Genomic DNA, 20,395 nt, shown 5'->3' with positions numbered 1-20,395 from the left:
CGGCTACCCTCTAGGTAAATGAGGTAATATGTAGCTATTTCAGAGACGGTAAGTAAAAATGTAGGTTGTTAATGTAAGAACTGGCTTTTCTTTTAATTGAGGTGAAATTGACTTAAGATAAAACCAACCCTTTTAAAGTGAACACTTTGGTGGCATTTAGTACATTTGCCGTGTTGTGCAACCACCAACTCTATCTGGTTCTAAAACATTTCATCACCCCAAAAGGGGGCCTGGCCCCATTCTGAACTTGCTCCGCCTTCCTTCTCCCCACTCCCAGGGAAGGGTGGTATTTATCTCAGCTCCAGGTTCAGTCAGCTGAGACCCTCACCCGGCTTCCTGACCCTGAGTCCTGGCACACACCCAGACAACCTTGGTGCTCTGTTCACTTTCCCAAGAAGGCTTCTGCAGTGTGAGATTCTGGCTCCTGGGCACCTGAACATCTACTTAATTCAAAGAAGCCTTTACCAACACCCCCAGGGGCTGGGCCTGGGGAATTCACGGGGAAATTCATTACAATTCACAACATGTTTTATCCTGGCAAAGGGTCTGAGAAGTCTGACTGCAATTAAACATTTAAAACTTTATTTCCTGTGCCCTGCTCTTATTTGACCAGAGAACCCTTTCATCTTATCAAGGGGGCACCCAGAACCTTCTCTGCAGGCCCCCATTTCAGGGGATATGTTGGGAATTGCTGGCCTAGTGGAAACATTAATTGAGCGCCTCTGAATGCAGTCCTCTGGGTAAATGAGTTCATCTTCATTATGCACCACTTCATAATTAGCAAAATCTTGGCTGGAGGAAATTACATTTTAAAAGTTTTTTTTTAATGGAGGTATAATTTATATATAAGCGAAATGCATCCTTTTGAGTGTAGAGTTTAGGGACTTTTGACAAACGTATACAGTCATGTAACCACCACCAACACCACAATCAAGATACAGAACAGTTCAGTCACAACTGAAATTTCCTCATGGCCCTTGTTAGCTTTCCCTCAGAAGGCAGCCCACCCACTGGGAAGAACCATGAACAACTTCACTGACAGAAAAAGTTCTGCGGACAAACAGTGGAAACGGCTGCACAAAATGTGAATGTACTTAATGCCCCTCGGCACACTTAAAATGGTTAAGATGGCAATATGTTATGGGTATTTTACAATTTAAAAAATCAGTAAGAACCACGATGGGAGTGCCGACGATGCATCAGGCATCTTGCTCAGCGCTTTACACGCACCCTCTCATCTGGTGTCACTAGCTCCCTGCAGGCTGAAGTCACGACCCTACTGATGGACTTGGACACAACCTCAGAGAGGTTCAGTCACTTGCCCAAGGCCACACAGGGCCCGGCAGCAGGATCCTCAGCAGGCAGTCGGCGCTCGCGAACGGGTCCTGTACACAGCAGGTTTTGCCTAAGTGCTGGCCCGCCGGACCCGAGAGTCTGCAACGCCTCGCTGGCCTCGGGCGCTGGGCAGCAAGGGATTGGCCGCAGGGAGGGGGCGGGGCTCCCCGCAGCCGGGGGCGGGGCCGCTCCCGGCCGTAAATACGGCGCCACATGGCACTGGTTGGGGAGGCCCCGGGCCGTGCGGAGGGCGCAGGCGCACTGAGGGGGTGATCCTCGGCCTCCGTGGCCTCTCCGTGGGCCGCGATTTCTCGCGAGAAGAGGGGCGGGGGGCGGGGCCGGTGGGGGGGCGGCCTCGAGAGGGTCCGCCGTTCGGGAGGCGGTGGAGGCGCGAGCGGCGGCGCGAGGTGAGGTGAGAGGAGGTGAGGCGAGGGGCGCGCGAGGTGAGGCGAGGGACGCGGGGCGAGATGAGGGGCGCAGGGTGAGGTAAGGTGAGGCGAGGGACGCGGGGCGGGGGTCCCGGCGGCGCGGCGGGTCCTGCCCCCTCAGCTGCCTGGGCGGGTCCGGCGCGGCTCCGGGCCGAGCCCCCGCGCCATCGCTGTGTGACCTTGGCCGGGCTCGCACCGTCTCTGAGCCCCGGTCCTGTGGGGATGAGGGAGACCTGGACGGGGCGTGGGGCGCCCGGCGCGCCGCCCATCCGCGGTGGGGCTCGCGGCTGTGGTCAGCTGCCGCCGTCGGGGCTGGTCCCCGCCCGTTTCTGGCCACCCGGCATCGGCCCTGCAGGGGGGGCGGCGGGGGGGGGGAAATCCTCCTTGCACGCTTGTCAGCTTCCCCCTTGGGCTGGTCGGGAGTGTGGAGGGAGGAGCAGGCGCGCGGGGTTCCAGGGAGCCCTTGGGGGGTCTCCGTGCGCGGGGACCGAGAGTGGACGCCCGGGCGCACGGGTCCCTCCACCAGCCTCGTGCAGGGGGGGAGCCCCCGCCCCGGTGCCTTGGCTCGCCCGAGGCCGTGGGCACTTCCCCGTCCCGCTGACCGAGGACCTGTGACTGCAGACCCAGCGGATGCGGGCGCGTCCTGGAAGAGTACCACTCAGATGACCCTTTGCTCCAAAAGCAGCGAAAGGAAGCCATGTATTAGTCGCTAACAGTAGGACTTATATCTTCCATTCGGGCTCCTAGCCACCAAGACATGTCCCGCAAGCCGTTGGCTGGAGCCGAGGTTCCGTCTGGCGCGGAGCACAACAAGCCGTAGTGTTCCCGTGATTATTGAATTATTTATGTTATAATTCGACGCCGGAGAGACTCAGGAGACCCGGGATGAATGACAATGTGGGTTGGGGGCAGAGCGGATGCAAGCGCATCTTTGATGGTGCTGTCCCCACACGTGTGGGTCCGGGCAGGGGGCAGCTGGGAAACAGCTCAGCTGGTCCTCACCTGCCCCCAAACCAGGGCACAGTTTAGCCCTTCTCTGTGAACACCTGGCTTTGGGAAGGTGACTCAGGGCTGGTGTCAGTGTGAAAAAGGAGATATTAGGAAAACTTTTTTTTTTTTTTTTTAGTGGTTTGAGAGGCGGCAGTTTTATTTATTTATTTATTTATTTGTCTGCCTCGGGTCTTCGTTACTGCGCGCGGGCTTACTCTAGCTGCAGCGAGCACTCTTCATTGCGGTGCGTGGGCTTCTCATTGCGGTGGCTTCTCTAGTTGCGGAGCACGGGCTCTAGGCGTGCAGGCTTCAGTAGTTGTGGCGCGTGGGCTTCAGTAGTTGTGCCGTGTGGGCTTCAGTAGTTGTGGCGCATGGGCTTCAGTAGTTGTGGCACGTGGGCTCAGTAGTTGTGGCTCGCGGGCTCTAGAGCGCAGGCTCAGTAGCGGTGGTGCACGGGCTTAGTTGCTCCGCAGCATGTGGGATCTTCCCCGACCAGGGCTCGAACCCGTGTCCCCTGCATCGGCAGGGGGATTCTTAACCACTGTGCCACCAGGGAAGTCCGGGAAAACCTTTAAAAATTGAAGTATAATTGATTAACGTTGTATAAGTTTAAGATGTGCAAAGTGTTGATTTGATACACATATATTGCAACATGATTACCACCAAAGTGTGACACCAAGGAAAGTGTTACCTGAAGGTAGCCCTACTGAGACTTTAGAGAGTGCCTGCATGGACATGCATGGATGTTTATTTTTCTTGCCAGATGGTTTATAAGACTTTGGGCTGTTATTTTCAGGCCAGCGGTACTGTTCACTGTTACTCACTCAGTGTGCACCTACTTCATTATCTGAGCAAACATTGAGCCTCTCATCATCTGTAAGATGCCAGGTTGGGCTAGATGCTGGTAATATGATTAGCCTGACTGTAATACCATGTGATTAGTGCTGTCATCTAGGTGTTTACAAAGTGTGAAGAAAGAGGGAGCAGCTAAACTTGTTTCTTGGTGTTGTAGAAGTTTTCCATAGTGGAGATGACATATGAGTTGGACCTTGAGAGATGAGTGAAGTTTGGGGAGAACATTCCAAGTGGAGGCAGCAGGGTATGTGGAGGCGTGGAAGTGAATGGGACGTTTTGGGGGAGGGAGCAGTGAGTCCCTGTGTTCATTGTGGGATGGGGTTTGAGGATTGAAATGGAGGCTAAGGCCAGAAAGAGGTTTCTGACCAAAGGGCCTTGAATGCTGTGCCGGGGAGTTTGGACTTTTATCCTTTTGGTGAGGAGTAGTCAAGGTTTTGGGTGGGATGTGAGAGATGCGTTTTAGAAGAGTAACACTAGTGAGAACAGAGGATAGATCCAGGGTATCAGGAGATGGAGACTGAGTTGGGTACATTTGAAGAGGGTGTGGGTCAGGACAGTGGCTGAGAGTTGAGAAGGGCGTCAGCTTGAAACAAGCAGGAGAATCCACAGTGCGATGGCACTCTGTGGGATGTGGTGAAAGGGAAAGGAAAAAGGCAAAAGTGACCAAGATTTCTCACTTGGGTGCTGAGGACGGGGCTGGTACCTGAGATAAGGAATACTGGAGCAGGTTCGGAGAAGGAAGGGGCTAAAATGCATTTGATTTTTAGACTTGTAGAATTTGCAGTATTTGTGGGCCTTCCTGGATGAGATGTGCTCTTGGAGAGAAAGAATGTGTCCGGGGATGGAATCCTGGGGAATCCAGCCGGAAAGGGATAGATGGCAGAAGAGAAGCATGTTGGATGGCTGACGGTGGAAATGCAGTTTACTGTCATTACCATACAGTCACCAAGGCTAGTGGGTGATTCTATTCTAGAAAGGTCTCAAGGCTGAAGTGCCATTCCTGGATAAGAGACTGGTTATTGATAATACTGAAACAAATGCTGCTAGTTTATAATTTTTTTTAAACTTAAGTCTTTAGTTTCAATTTTTAGATTGTTTCTTTATCTTTTTCTTCAGAAAGTAGTGGTTAGTTTCACGCTTACTTAGTGGGTCTGTGGCTGCAGCCAGGGCTGATGGTTCTCCAGTCATTTGCTAACACATGTGCTTAATGATAACTGACTCAGTAACTCAATACTTCCTGTAGTTAACCAAGGTGGTGGTTTCTGTAACTGTTTAGAGAACTTTAAAAGTATTTCAGAGAGGAATAGGAAGCACTGGTTGCAGTTGAGTTCGGCAGAGGGGCTGGACTGCTGTACTGAACCCAAGAGGATGAAGCGAATGGAACCCGCTTGGCTCCCAGAACACTATCAGTTGGTACTTTTCCTTCCAGGCAGGAGAATGGAAGAGTCTTTGGGGAAAGTGAGTAGCCTGAGAAAGGACCTAAAAATAGTGACATCAGGGGGTCCACAGTAAGGAGGCCCAGTTGGATCACTCACTAATGAAGCTCATAATTAATAACCCCTTTCTAGGGTCCAGAGCTCCCAAGTTCTTTTAATCCCCTACCCCTTAAATAGGAATAGATAACCAAAGACAAGCGAAGAAACCTCTGATTTGGAAGATAGTGATCATAACACACACTTGGAAGCAATAGAGAGTGTGCAGGAAGCACACTTAAAAAGCATACTGTCACTAATACACACATGGAGATAGAAAATATTGCATGCAAGAGACAAGAACAGGCTGTTCTTTTTTTTTTTTTTAAAGGAGCATTCAGAAATCCAAAAAGATAACTCATGGATATAAAAAATACAGTGGAAGAAATAAAAAACTCAGTAGGTGAAAAGGTTGAGAACTCAGGAAATACAACAGAAAAACAAAGAGATGGAAAATGAGAGAAAAAAAATTTCAGCAAGAAATAAAATGGGATAAAATCATCCACAAAATGATAAGGTAAATCCTAGAGCCAAAACTTTCTGCATTGAAGGGGCCCACTGAGTGACCAGCACCATGGATGAAAATGCAGGTATCCTTCACTCACCTGTCTATTCACTTCCCAATTTGGATATTCAGAGTGTGGGGAGCAAGTTTGTATAGGGAGGGATATCGAGTTTCTGATAGTGACTAGTAAGAGTTTGGGAAGCAGGTTTATTTGGAAGTGCATCTGAAGCTGTTTCAGAATTTGAATAGTGAGAGTTCACATGGCGAGAGAGACGTGCACACTCACTCCAAGACACGTTGTTGTGAAATTTCAGAACTCTGGACAAAGAAGATCATGCTAGCTTCTGAGAAAGAATAAAGACAGGCCACCAACAGGTCATCACGGGATGAAGCAGAATGGCTCCGAACCCATCTACAGGAACATTGGAAGCTGGGAGACAAGAGACCATTACTTTCAAAATTCTGAAGGAAAATATTTTCCACCTTGAATTCTAAACTCAGGCAAAGGAGGATATAATAAAGATATTTTCACAAATGCTCCAAAAATTTGTCTCATGTATTTTAAAGAAGTGACTGGCAGGCATACTCTCCCAGAATGAGGTGATGAATCTGGAAAGACAGGCTAGAGGAGACAGGGTCATCCTCAGAAGAGAGGTGAAAAGAATCTGCTGGATGAGATGGAGAGGCTAGGATGCCAGCCAGGCCAGGCACCAGGCATGAGAGCAGGTATCTTGTGACCTGAGCCTCGAAGTTTCCTCAAAGAGATTTTTTGGGGAATGTGAAATTGATGGGGCACCTGATGCTCTGGAACGTCTGGAGAGGAGATTTAGACAGTTGGCAGAGTTGGGGCTGTATTAGAGATTAACTACATAGAAAGCAAAGCAAGCGAAAACACAAGACTGTTAACTAGTTCCAGGGAAAATAAGCCGTTGTGCAGGAAAGAAAGATAATTACGGTGTACTGCAAGGCTCAGCTGTGAATAGCCTTTGCGCAATGATAATAATTTATGTAAACATAGAATATTGCTCTAATTAAAATGATGATATGCCTGTCTGGAGGAGGCGTGGAGATGAGAAGGGCATGGTTGTTCGGAGGGCCCAGGGGAGAAACGAGAGACTACCTTTCTGCCAGCTGCCTGCCACCATTTGGGGAAGTCAGTACATGATGCTCAGGCTGAACCATCGGTTATCGCCCAGGGCTGTTGCTTAGAGACAGGTGGTGACACCAAAAGATTCGGCTAATAAGAATGAGACAGAAAGATGGAGGTGGGTAATGAGAAAGAAAGGGACTGGGGACTGTGTGTGTAGTAAACTCCTGGGACAATTTAATCCTTTAGCATACATGCATAATGTTGATCAAAATAAAGACAAAGCAGTAAGCTTCCAACTCTGATGAAAGAAGAGGCCAGACTCTTGCCTGTTTTGTGTGCAGCTAGGTGACTCACCAGGCTGTCTTTCTTATCAGGGAGAGTTTACTTGTTCTTATTTCCTCTCCATTATTGTCATTGTTCTCTGTATCCTGTCTCTTGCCTGTGGTCACATATCGGAGATTTGGTGCTTTCTTTAGCTTTTTTCTTTTCTTTTAACTTGTTATAAAGGAATTGTAAAACATATCCAAAAGTAGAGGTAATAAGGACTTCTCTGGTGGCGCAGTGGTTAAGAATCCGCCTGCCAATGCAGGGGACACGGGTTTGAGCCCTGGCCCGGGAAGATCCCACATGCCACGGAGCAACTAAGCCCGTGCGCCACGGCTACTGAGCCTGCGCTCTAGAGCCCATGAGCCACAACTACCGAAGCCTGCGCGCCTAGAGCCCGTGCTCTGCAAGGAGAGAAGCCACTGCAGTGAGAAGCCCGCACAGCGCGACAGAGTAGCCCCTGCTTGCCGCAACTAGAGAAAGCTCTCACGCAGCAACAAAGACCCAACACAGCCAAAAATAAATAAATAAATAATATATTTTTAAAAAGTAGAGATAATAGTTTTATGAACTCTTCTTTACGTGTCACCCAGTTTCAGAAATTATGAAGTCATGGTCAGTCACGTTCATCTGTTTTTGTTAGCGTAACAACTCTTTATTGAGTACCTGCTGTATGCCAAGCGGTATTCATAGCCTCGAGGCCACAACTATGACGGACCTTGAAGGTCAAGTACCTCCCTTCTGAAGTTTATATTCTAGTGCAGATAGACCATAAGCAAATAAACCAGTGAGTATATAATATTGGAGGTAATGACAAATGACATGGAGAAAAAGCAGGTACGGAGGATGGGGCATGCAGGGTGGGGAGTGATCAGGGAAGCCCTCACTGATGAGGTGAGCTTCAGGCGGAGATCAGAAGGAGGTGCCAGGTTGAGCCACAGGATTCCCTGGGTGTGTGCGGGCTAGGCAGTGGGAGCCTGCCTGGTGTAGCTGATGAGCAGCAAGGAGGCCACTGTGGCTAGAGTGGGGCCAGTGACGGGGAGTAAAGGGGATGAGAGTGTGGGATCCCAGTCATATAGGGCTTGTCATGGGCCATTGTAAGGACTGGAAATGGGAAGCTGTTGGACTCCAAAGATTGCAGGGTTTTGAGCAGGGCCATGACATGATCTGACTTTTAGCAGAATAACCGTGGCTGCTGGGTTTAAAGAGGATAGTATGGGCAGGAGAGCGGAGGTGAGAGAACAAGTCGGACGCTGTTGCAGTAACACAGGTGAGAGCTGGTGGTGGCCTGGGGGGCGGGGTGCACAGAGGAGGTAGGGCAGTAGAGGGGTTAGGGTCGGCATATATTTGAAGGTAAAGCCCTAATCAGGTTCTTAAGCGAATCATAGTGAAATTTATTATCTATTTTCCCTTGAAATAATTTCTTTGAATTGACTTAACTCTGGGAAATGAGTTATTTGGATTCCAGAGTCAAATACCATGCAACAAATATTTGAGTGTTGAGAGGAATATAGAAGATATAGTAGACATGATCCCTGTCTCCTAAGAACTTGAAATCTAGTTTGGGAATATGGGACTGGTGTGCCTACACTAATACCCTGCCTACTTGTGAGGTACCGACGGGGCTTAGAGACCAGGGACGAAGACACCAATGTGAGCAGATAGCCAAGTGTGCTGTGGGCCACCTCTGTGGGAAGTTACTTTATTTCAAAGGCCAAGTTTGGGCTCAGTTTTCATTCAGGTCTTCTGGGACGAACATCAACCTTTCATTCTCATCAACGTGCCCATTTATTACTTATTTTTATTTGGATACACTGTCAGATTTAGTTCTCAGGGTTAACCGAATACAAGTGAAGTAATTTTATAAGCAAATAAACCCCCAGTGCTGGTGGCACGGAAGTGAAAATACACCTTACAATGGGGGTTTTAATCCAACACCAAAGCATCAGTTGCAGGGCTGGGCCATACAGGGTGCAGAGAGTAAATGTTGAGACCACTAACAAACTTTCCAAATTTCTGTTGACTACAGTCATGAGAACCTTAGTGAATTATTTGCCTTTGCAAAGCTGGAAAAGAAGTAGGTAGTTTCTGGTCTCTTTGCCAGTAGCATAAATGAATAAAACTTGAAACATTCTTGGACTTCTTTATTTTTTTTCCCTAACTTTAAATTTATTTATTTATTTTTGGCTCTGTTGGGTCTTCGTTTCTGTGCGAGGGCTCTCTCCAGTTGCGGAGAGCGGGGGCCACTCTTCATCGTGGTGCGCGGGCCTCTCCCGTTGCAGAGCACAGGCTCCAGACGCGCAGGCTCAGTAGTTGTGGCTCACGGGCTTAGTTGCTCCGCGGCATGTGGGATCTTCCCAGACCAGGGCTCGAACCCGTGTCCCCTGCGTTGGCAGGCAGATTCTCAACCGCTGCGCCACCAGGGAAACCTCCTGGACTTCTTAGTGAAGGTCATGTCACTTGATTTAATGCTCAGAAGTTGGTTATTTGGACAAGGAAAAGCAAATTTTCTCAGAAATAAAGGTAATAAAAATTTGAGTGTCTAGAAAAACCAACCAATTCTGCATTAAATGTTTACTGTAGAGGCTGGTAGACTGTAGTGGTTGGGAAGGTAGGCTCTCAAATCAGTTGTTCAAATGCCAGCTCTGAACAGTTGTAGCTGTGTACACACTTGGGTAAGTTGCCTGGCTGTTTTGCCCTAACTTTATCACAATTACTGTGAGGATTAAATAAGTTAAGATATGCAAGGCCTATAACAGCACTTTGGAAAACATATTAGCTATTGTTATTATTATAAAATTAATTGAAATCATAGCATTCTTCTTTGACTGCTGATAACTGGCTATTGGTAGAAAGCATGAGTAATAATAAAAATAATGTTATATTTATATGATACAAATATTTGAGGGCCAGATGAAATAGAAAGATAAATAAGGCCAGTGGTATAGTCTAAAGAACATGCTTTACTATTTTACAAACACTTAGCTGTTATGTTCTCATTTTCGTCCTCTCAGTAGCTCCGGTTAGCAGAAAGACCTTGATTGTTCTTGTTTTATAGGTGAAGAATTGAAACTCACACTTGAAGAGATATCCCAGGCCACTCAGCAGAGACTGGACTTGGCCTCAGAATTCCTTTCCTTTTCTTCCCGATCTCCAAATGTCTGTGTAGGGCTTCAGTGCTGGTGTTTTTATCCTGTGTTGTAGCAATCAGTGACAGCTGGTTAGTTCATAGTGTTTGTGCTGAAGAGAAAAGTTTTAGCTTCTGGTGATTGACTTAATAAGACTGCTCACATTTTTTTCCCCTTGAAATCAAATGTATTGAGGTATAATTTACATGCAATAAAATGCACACATTTTAAGTGTAAAGTTCCATGAATGTGGACAGATATATCTACCTGTGTAACTACCACTACAAACAATATAATAGAACATTTCCATCACCCAGATTTCCTCCTGTCCCTTTGTAGTCTATGATTTCTGTCACTATTTTTGCCTTTTATAACCTTTGTATAAATGAAATCATGTGGTATGTACTCTTTTGTGTCTGGGTACTTTTGTTTAGTGTAATATCTGCAGGATTCATCCATGTTGTTGCATGTATTGATGTGTGAGTACGTGGTTCACTCGTTTTTATTGTTGAGTAGTTTTCCACTGAATGAGTACACCACAGCTTGTTTATTCATTCACTTGTTGATGGACCTCTGGGTTCTTTTCAGTTTGTAGCTATTTTGAGTAAAGCCACAATGAACATTCTTGTACAGATCTTTGTGTGGACAGTTATTTCATTCATGGATATTGTCTTTGATGTTGTATCTAAAAGGCATCACAATACGCAAGGTCATCTCCTGTGTTACCTTCTAGGAGTTTTATAGTTTTACATTTTACATTTAGGTCTATTATCCTTTTTTTTTTTTTTTTTTTTTTTTTTATTTATGGCTGTGCTGGGTCTTCGTTTCTGTGCTAGGGCTTTCTCTAGTTGTGGCAAGCGGGGGCCACTCCTCATCGCGGGAGGTGCGTGGGCCTCTCACTATCGCAGCCTCTCTTGTTGCGGAGCACAGGCTCCAGACGTGCAGGCTCAGTAATCGTGGCTCACGGGCCCAGTTGCTCCGCGGAATGTGGGATCTTCCCAGACCAGGGCTCGAACCCATGTCCCCTGCATTGGCAGGCAGATTCTCAATCACTGCGCCACCAGGGAAGCCCCCTATTATCCATTTTGAGTTAGTTTTTTTGAAGGTCTGTGTCTAGATTGTATTTTTTAATTTTGTTTTTTTTACACATGATATCCAGTTGTTCCAGTACCATTTGTTGCAGAAACAGACTGTCTTTGCTCCCTTGTATTGCCTTTGCTCCTTTGTTAAAAATAAGTTGACTATATGGGGGTCTATTTCGGAGCTATCTGTTCGGTTCCAGTGATCTACTTCTCCATTCTTTTGCCAATACCACGCCATTTTGATTACTGTAGCTTTATGGTAAATCTTGAAGTCGGGCGGCATCAGTCTTCCAGCTTTGTTCTTCTCCTTCAATATTGTGTTGGCTATTCTGGGTCTTTGGCTCCTACATATAAACTTTAGAAACAGTTTGTTGATATCCATAAAATAACTTGCTGGGATTTTGGTTGGGATTAATCTATAGATTAAGTTGGGAGGAACGGACATCTTGACAATATTGAGTCTTCCTGTCCTTTAGCACTTTGAACATGGAATATCTCTTCATTTCCTTAGTTCTTCTGATGATTTCATTCATCAGAATTTTGTAGTTTTCCTCATATAGATCTTGTACATATCTTGTTAGATTTATACTAAGTGTTTTACTTTTGGGGGGTGCTAATAAATGGAATTGTGTTTTTAATTTCAAATTCCACTTGTTCATTGCTGATATATAGGAAAGTGGTTGACTTTTGTTTATTAACCTTGTGTCCTGCAAACTTGCTATAATCACTTGAGCCTGTAAAATTTTATAATTGAAAAAGTATTGATAATCTAAGATTTGTATATCATATTTTGATGGTCAGTTTGGTCTTTAAATAGAGTCTCTAAGCTTTATTACAGAACATCTACTGTTATGGATCTTACAGAACCTTCCAGGAGGTTAAAAATCTGCTTGATATTTTTTAATACAATCTTTTTGACTTTTTGAAAGTCTCAGCATAAAAAAAAAAACTAGTCTGTATGCAAAAAAAGTTGACATCAATTTTTTTCATAATAGCCAAAAAGGAGAGCTAACTCCAAAGTTCATCAGTTGGTAAATGGATAAACAGATAGTGGTATATCCATATAGTGGGGTACTGCCCAGCAATGACACAAGCGACAACTTGGACAAATCTCAAAAGCATCTTCCTAAGAGAAGGAAGCCAAATACAAGAGGCTACTTCCTGTATAATTCCATTTATGTGACATTCTAGAAAGGGCAGAACTATAGAACAGAAAACTGATTGGTAGCTGCTTGGAGCTGGGTGTTGGGGGAGGATAATGGAACTTTGGGGGATGATGAAGATGTTCTATATCTTAATTATAGTGTACATTTGCCCAAATGCATCAGACTGTACAGTTAAAAAGAGTGCATTTTATTGTGTATAAATCATACCTCAATAAACCTGACTTAAAAAGGAAAAAAAAGCGAGGTGCTAAAGTGATTTAATCAGGAAAGAACCGTCTTTTAAACAAATGGTGCTGGAATAACAGGCTATCTCTATGGGAAAAAAAATGAATCTCAACCTCTCCCTCTGGAATACTTGTATTGGATAGTGGCTGAAATTCTCTGCATTTAACATTCCTTTCCACCATGGTAGATACATTAATTTCCATTTATTACCACCCACTGTTTAATTCTCACTGGTTTGATCACTTGTATCTATAATGTGTAGTAAATACACACACACACACACACACACACACCCCAGTCCATATGACAAAATAAATATTGATATATTAGTGAGGGTTCTCCAAAGACACAGAACCAATAAGGTGTGTGTGTGTGTGTAAAGAGACTTATCATGAGGAATTGGCTCACAGGGTCACGGAAGCTGAGCAGCTCAGACCCAGGAGAGCTGCTGGTGTGCTCCAGTCTGAGTCTGAAGGCCTGAGAACCAGGAAGACTGCTGGTGAGACTTCTAGTACTCGTCCAAGTCCGAAGGCATGAGACCGGTGTCCCAGCTCCAAGACAGTCGGGTGGAGAGAGGGAATTCTCTCTTCCTCTGCCTTTTTGTTCTATTCAGGCTTTCAACAAATCGGATGAGGCTAACCCACACTGGGGAGGGCCGTCTGCTTTACTCAGCCTACCGATTCAAACATTAATCTCCTACAGGAACACCCTCACAGACGTACCCAGAATGTGTGACCAACTACCTGGGCAGCCATAGCTCAGTCAAGTTGACACGTAAAATTAACCAGCGTATACCACCTGACCTTTTTGTACTGTAGTTGTCAGTTCTGCTATCAGATTTTGGGAAGTGCCCTTATACGGGTCTTAGTATGAGTCTGGCCTTGTGGCCCCCTATTCTAGATATGTCAGGATGACACACATCTGAGTGTGAGGGAGGTCAGCCCTCAGCTTTCTGCTGCACACCACCCCATCTTCCTGGATTCTTGCCTGCTATTGGTGTGAAGGCTCCTTGAGACCAGCAGCCTTATGTGGGCGGCCAGCACGGGGCGCTTGCTTCCTGGGGCTGCCAAGCTACCCCTGGCATCATACCCTGCCATGTGTGAGAAGAAATGTTTAACAACCCCACCTTGAGCTAAGAAACAACTCTGCCTAGCCACAGTGTTTTGGTTTAAACCCAACCTAATTCTTTCATCAATAGTGTTTACAAGGGCCTTTGACAAAACCCTTGTAGAAAACCAGCCCCCCAAAGATGAAACTTCTGGATAGACTTTGTCAGTTCTATTGCTGCGGGCAGAAGCCTGAGACTGATATGCATCAGCCAATCGTAGATCACTTCCTCTGTGAAGGTTCTTCTTGCTCTGCTTCTTCAAGACTTCTGGGGCTTTTTGTTGACCGCGTTTTGAAATAGTGGGAGATTTATGTTCGGAAACGATGCCCTTATTTTTGAATGAAAAATTATGAGGTCATCGTTGTTCCCTGACATGTTTTTTTTTTTTTTTTAAGTAATCTTTTATTTATTTTTATAGTTTTTTTTTTGGCTGTGTTGGGTCTTCTTTTCTGTGTGAGGGCTTTCTCTAGTTGCGGCAAGCGGGGGCCACTCTTCATCGCGGTGCGCGGGCCTCTCACTATCGCGGCCTCTCTTGTTGGGAGCACAGGCTCCAGACGCGCAGGCTCAGTAGTTGTGGCTCACGGGCCTAGTTGCTCCGCGGCATGTGGGATCTTCCCAGACCAGGGCTCGAACCCGTGTCCCCTGCATTAGCAGGCAGATTCTCAACCACTGCGCCACCAGGGAAGCCCCCCCTGACATGTTTTTGAAGCAGTCTTCGGTTCTCAGCCTGGCTTTCCCCACTGTGCTGCTCTCACCCCCAGAAGACAAGGAGGTGTTACCCAGATTGTCCAGCTTGAGCTGCCCAGGCACCTGGGCCAGAAATTCCTAGATGTCCTACTCCCTTTTAAAAAGTACAACTTGTTGCTGGCGATGCTATGTGGTAGTCTTGACTCTATTCTCCACTCTTCCGAGAAACTGGGAACTTGTGCTCCATGCATATTTTAAAGTAGCCACAGTCCTTTCTTCTCAAAGGACTACTCTCACAGGCCATTTAATAGACTCAGCCAGTCTTGTTTCCATGCTGTTTTTGTGGCATGTTTGAGGTTAGAAATGACAACACAAAGGACTGCCCTGTTCCTTGATGTTAAAAATGAACCATGGCCTCAGCTTCATCAGTAAACGCTGCCTCAGCTTGGTGTGTAGGCGCTCATCCCCGTGATTTAGAAAGGCCTGGAAGGGGCTGTGACGTGGCAGGACTCCAGGGCAAGACAGGCTCTTGGGACCAGTCTCCCCACTGAGTAACCAGGCGGGGTTTTGGCTGTCCCGGGGGAAGACCTGTCTTGCTTCTGTGCAACAGCCCCCCAGTTACAAATTTTTAAACCTGTGTTTGCTTAATAAGCAAATTGCAGGTAAAGTCGGCTTGTGGAGCTTTTGCACAAGGTTGTAAGGGTAACTTGTGGCTTCGGCAGCAGGCTCCAAGTTTAGCCTCTGTTACAGCTCTCTACCATATTTAGCTTTGTTTATTTTTTACACACTGTCCTACATTTGCCTTATTCATTCAACAATACCTCTTGGAAATTCCTCCAAGTCCACTGTTACAGCTCTCATTCATTTTTTTCCCTCCAATTTGTTTTTATTGTGGTAAAATACACGTAACATAAAATTTACCACCTTAACCATTTTTAAGTGTACAGTTCAGTGACATCAAGCATATTCATATTGTTGTGCAACCATCACCATCATCCATTTCCAGAACTCATTTTATCTTCCCAAACTGAGACTCTGTCCCCATTAAACACTGACTCCCCATCCCCCTCCACAGCCCCTGGCCCCCACCTTCTACTTTCTGTCTCTATGAATTTGACTCCTCCAGGGACCTCATATAAGTGGAATCACACACTATTTGTCCTTTTCTGTGACTGGCTTACTTCACTGAGCATCATGTCTTCAAGGTTCATCTATGTTGTAGCAGGTGTCAGAATTTCCTTCCCTTTTAAGGCTGAATAATAATCTATTGTATGGATGGAGCACATTTTGTTTATCCATTCACCCATCGATGGACATGGGTTGCTTCCACCTTTTGGCTACTGTGAGTAATGCTGCTGTGAACATGGGTGTACAAATATCTCTTCAAGACCCTGCTTTCAATTCTTGTGGGTATAGACCCAGAAGTGGAATTGCTGGATCACATGGTAATTTTATATGGCAATTCTATTTCTAATTTTTTGAGGAACCTCTATACTATTTACGCAGTGACTGCACCATTTTACATTCCCATTAACAGTGTACAAGGGTTTCACCTTCTTCTCTTCCTCACCAGTACTTGTTATTTTCTGGTTTGGGTTTTCTTGTTTTTGTTTTTGTTTTTGTTTTCAGTAGCCATCTTGGTGGGTGTGAGGTGGAGTCTCCTGTGGTCTTGATTTGCATTTTTCTAATGATTAGTGACATTCAGCATCTTTTCATGTGCTGATTGGCCTCAGTTTCTCAACTGTAAGAGGATTATGCTGCACCCCCGCCCCAGATGGTGTGCAGAGGGCCTGCAGTAACATACGTGTGTAAAATGCGCATCTTAGTGCCTGACACACAGTAAGAGGACGATAAATGGCAGCTGCTATTAAGAAGATGTTATCAATATATAGTAATTATCCAAAAAATATTTGACCATGTCTTTTCCTTGCAATTAAATTGAAGTCTTATTAAATTATTAGTAAAGAGAGTCAGAGTTTTTACAAAACGTTGTAGGCACTGGCATTTATTAATGTGCATATACTACCTTCTGGCTGAAAAATAAGTCAAGGTATTTAGGTTATCAGGCCAGGTAGTTCTGGTACTTAGCATTATAAGCATGTGGCCGATAGCACGATCCTTGATCTGTGGCTATGCCTGTGTCCACAAGATGTAACTGTGATGCTGCGTCATCTCTACTCTGTTTATTAGTCTTGATCTTAAAATTGAAAACTGATCTCTTAAATCACTTGACATTTTAAGTTACTTTTTCCCTCTGCTGCTTTCTCAGCCTTTGGCAAACTTTTTTTTTTTAATATGGTTTCACCTTCATCTTTATAAACTGTTCGCCCTTGCACATCCTTGAGAAGGGATGGTCTTGAAAACTTTAATGACATGGCTGCTTATGATCTAGTTTTAAAAATAGGCTGTAAAATTGTGTGATCCTAACCATTACCATTAAAAGGGTATTAAAAGCTGTTGCAGTGTTGCTTGTTCTTATTCCACTCACACCCACGACCCACTCGAAGGGAATGAGCTAAAGTACCAGCATTAGTTGTGCAAGAGACAGCAGGATATTTCACCTGTAATCCTGTTTCCTGTTTCATGATATTTGTAGTGTGGTTATTACCTTTATAATGTGTAATAATTATATAATAAATATATAACATACAATAAATATCTAGCTGTGTGACTCTAGCACATGGCCGACAGCCCTGAGTGGGTGAGAGGAGGTGTGATCGCCGCCCCTCAGGGTAGGGGTCCCCAGATTTTTCTGCTCTTCCTTTTTCCGTGGGAGCACATGACGAGCTCTTAGGGCTCAGGAAACACTACATGAAGGTGACGATGACCAGAGAATGTACTCTTCTCTGTCAGATGGTCGTTTCAGCTCCTTTGGTGTAAAAGCCCACACCACCCTTTGTCTGCTGATCTGTTTACCATAAGTATGTATTACTTTTTCCATTTAAAAAAAGTGAATTAAGAGGAAACACAGCTGCAGAGGTGGATAGAGACTGCACCCAAATTTCTGCCTAATGAACTTTTAGGTTCGTTTTATGAAAATGTATTAGATACCAGGTAGATAGTCGAATGCATACGAGGAATATAGACTCAGAAGTGTACACTGGGAGGTGTCCCAGAGGGTGCACAATGCGGGACCCTCCCCTAGAACACCCCAAGACGTGCTCCGTCTGTCTGTGCCCCGATGCCTGCAGTGATAGAAGTCCTAGTATGGCTTAAAAAACAGCCCATTCTGGGTTTCGGCCCACTTATAATTATTAGTGTTCTTTCCTTAGGCTCGACTCAGTTTCTGAGTTGTATCTTCTGAAGCTGCTCTCTCTCCCACATGACAGCCCTCCAGATAGCTGAAGCCCCGACACGAATCTCACTTCCAGCCTGCACAGCCCCTCCTCGTACAGGTGCTGTGGACCAGGAGGCTGAGAGCCGGCAGAAGCCCGCACCGCTCACAGCACGCTGTCGGCCTCACACGGGGGCCCGTCTCAAGTGTTTGTTTGGATGACGTGTGCACGGAAGAAGGGGTTTGGGCGGGAGAAGGGGTGAGTTCAGCATTGCACTGAGCTTTAACTTTCTTGTTACCATGTTTTGTTTCGCTGCGCCTCTCCTTTCATTCTCACACCCACTCTTCACGAGGGTCTGCGTTCCCGCCCGGGGGCTGGTCTGGGTCCAGCCTCCCCCTTTCAGTGCAGTGGTAAGGGATCTCCTCTCCGTCACACTCACCCTCTGGGCCTTCCTAAGCCTCATGGGTAACATCACCTGGAGAAGCTGAAGCTCCCCATCAGGCAGCCCCCTGAAGTCCACCTCACGAAGTGTGGAGGAGGGAGGGAAAAGCAGGGCCACTGGGTCTGAGACGGCAGCAGGCACCATCCTATCAGGACCGCAGGCTGCGAGAGGACCTTAACCTTTAACTTGGCTTCTGTTGCCTTCCAGCTTCCTCGGAGGGCAGCGTCCGGTCTCTACAGGAAGCTGAAGTGAAAGGATCCGGGGAAGAGGCCCCCGCATCCATGGACACAATGACCAAAAGCCGGTTCTTCCGCCTGTGGCTGGTCTTGGGGTCCGTCTTCATGATCCTCCTGATCATCGTGTACTGGGACAACATGGGCACCGCCCACTTCTACCTGCACACTTCCCTCTCCAGGCCTCATATCCTGGAGCCCTTCCCCAGCCCCAAGCCAGGGGATGAGAAGTATTTCACCGCCAGCATTGAGGAGATTTTGGAGAAGCTCCTCAGTGCTCATGCGAAGCAGAACGTCCTTCTGGGTAAAAAGGTGGAGCAGCCCTCCCTGCTGGCCTCCAGCAAGCCTGTGCTCAGCAATATGGAAGAGAGTGTGAGGGGCTACGACTGGTCCAGCCACGACGCCCAGCAGAGCCCGGACCCGGACAGGCGGCAGGCCGAACGGAGGAGCGTGCTGAGGGGGTTCTGCGCCAACGCCAGCTTTGTGTTCCCCACCAAGGAGCGCTCTTTCGATGACATTCCCAACTACGAGCTGAACCACCTCATCGTGGACGACCGCCACGGGGTCATCTACTGCTACGTGCCCAAGGTGGCCTGCACCAACTGGAAGCGCGTGATGATCGTCCTGAGCCAGAGCCTCTCGGACCAGGGCACGCCCTACCATGACCCCCTGGACATCCCCCGGGAGTACGTCCACAACTCCAGCACCCACCTGACTTTCAACAAGTTCTGGCGCCGCTACGGGAAGTTCTCCCGCCACCTCATGAAGGTTAAACTGAAAAAGTACACCAAGTTCCTGTTCGTGCGGGACCCCTTCGTCCGCCTCATCTCGGCCTTCCGCAGCAAGTTCGAGCTGGAGAACGAAGAGTTCTACCAGAAGTTCGCCATCCCCATGCTGAAGATGTACTCCAACCACACCAGCCTGCCCAAGTCGGTCAGCGAGGCCTTCAGTGCAGGCCTCAAGGTGTCCTTCGCCAACTTCATCCAGTACCTGCTGGACCCTCACACCGAGAAGCTGGCGCCCTTCAACGAGCACTGGAGGCAGGTGCACCGCCTCTGCCACCCCTGCCAGATAGACTATGACTTTGTGGGGAAACTGGAGACCCTGGACCAGGATGCCACCCAGCTGCTCCGGCTTCTCAAGGTGGACAAGCTGCTCCAGTTCCCCCCGAGTTACCGGAACAGAACTGCCAGCAGCTGGGAGGAAGGCTGGTTCGCCAAAATTCCCCTGGCCTGGAGGCAGCAGCTTTACAAACTCTACGAAGCAGATTTTGTCCTCTTTGGCTACCCCAAGCCTGAACATCTACTTAGAGACTGAAGACGTTAGGGAAAAATCCTGAACACCAAAAAAAAAAAAAGTGCTTGTGTTGTTACTTTAAACCCGAATGAAGGGCCTGTGGTACCGCGAGCATCTCCCGGAGGATGGAGCAATGCGTTGCCGCATATATTTTTATATGGCTTTGTTTCTCCTGGTATGACACATCGCAGAATTCCACAGTGCTCCTGTTGGCGAGTCAGCTGGAAACACCTGGAACTGACCACACCCACGCTCTAGTTTGTAAAATACCCTACGATTTTGCAGTCTAGACTTGCTGTTTACTCCCTCCCTATATTCACTGAGTACTGTGTTAATATTGTTTTTTAAGATTAATATATTTCAGATATTTAATATGAAAAGTGGAGAAGGAAATGGTGGAGTAAAAGGTTACATCTGCTCCTTCTGCCTGCGCTTGTGGTTACTTCGTTGGAGCGACAGATGCTCATTAAGGGGCTCCAAGCGACGTAATGGCTGACGCTTAGGCCTCAGAATCTCGATTTCAGGAAGGGAGGGTTCATGTTTGTCTTCAGCAAAAAGGAGGAACTTGAATTTGAGATCAGGCGTTAACTGTGTTTGTGCAAAGGGTAGCAGACAAATCCTTCAAAAGTGAAAGCTCTCTTTTTAGGTGATACATGTGAAAAGGAAGGCTGTGAATAAGGGTTTCATACTTGAGATCATATCAAAGGTAAATCGTACATACAGGTCACAGTCACAGAGGCTGGATTTTCACTCC

The 20,395-nt window shown here is 46.7% G+C and overlaps 1 protein-coding gene across 11 annotated transcripts; it reads left to right on the top strand.

The window, feature by feature from the left end:
• The first annotated feature begins 1,660 nt into the window (after positions 1-1,660).
• CHST12 (carbohydrate sulfotransferase 12) lies at positions 1,661-20,059 on the top strand. Of its 11 annotated transcripts, none has more exons than XM_082361676.1 (3): positions 1,661-1,742; positions 17,733-17,928; positions 18,320-20,059. In XM_082361676.1, exon 3 carries the CDS (start codon positions 18,394-18,396, stop codon positions 19,660-19,662), a length of 1,269 nt encoding a protein of 422 aa, XP_082217802.1. In that variant the 5' UTR covers positions 1,661-1,742; positions 17,733-17,928; positions 18,320-18,393; the 3' UTR covers positions 19,663-20,059. The 11 variants fall into 11 exon arrangements, with proteins under 11 accessions (XP_082217802.1, XP_082217800.1, XP_082217797.1 ...); XM_082361674.1 differs by having other exon boundaries at positions 1,663-1,742; positions 17,725-17,928; XM_082361671.1 differs by having other exon boundaries at positions 1,667-1,742; positions 17,668-17,928.
• The last annotated feature ends 336 nt before the right edge of the window (positions 20,060-20,395 follow it).

Source organism: Balaenoptera borealis (assembly GCF_965194805.1).
Source record: "Balaenoptera borealis genome assembly, chromosome: 16".
In the NCBI taxonomy this organism is placed as follows: domain Eukaryota; kingdom Metazoa; phylum Chordata; class Mammalia; order Artiodactyla; family Balaenopteridae; genus Balaenoptera; species Balaenoptera borealis.
The sequence above is the reverse complement of the archived record's forward strand: the minus strand, read 5'-3'. Positions and strand labels throughout refer to the sequence as shown.

Bases quoted from the DNA above. Each gene is read 5' to 3' on its own strand.
- CHST12 (XM_082361676.1), top strand. From the start codon at position 18,394: ATGGACACAATGACCAAAAGCCGGTTCTTCCGCCTGTGGCTGGTCTTG.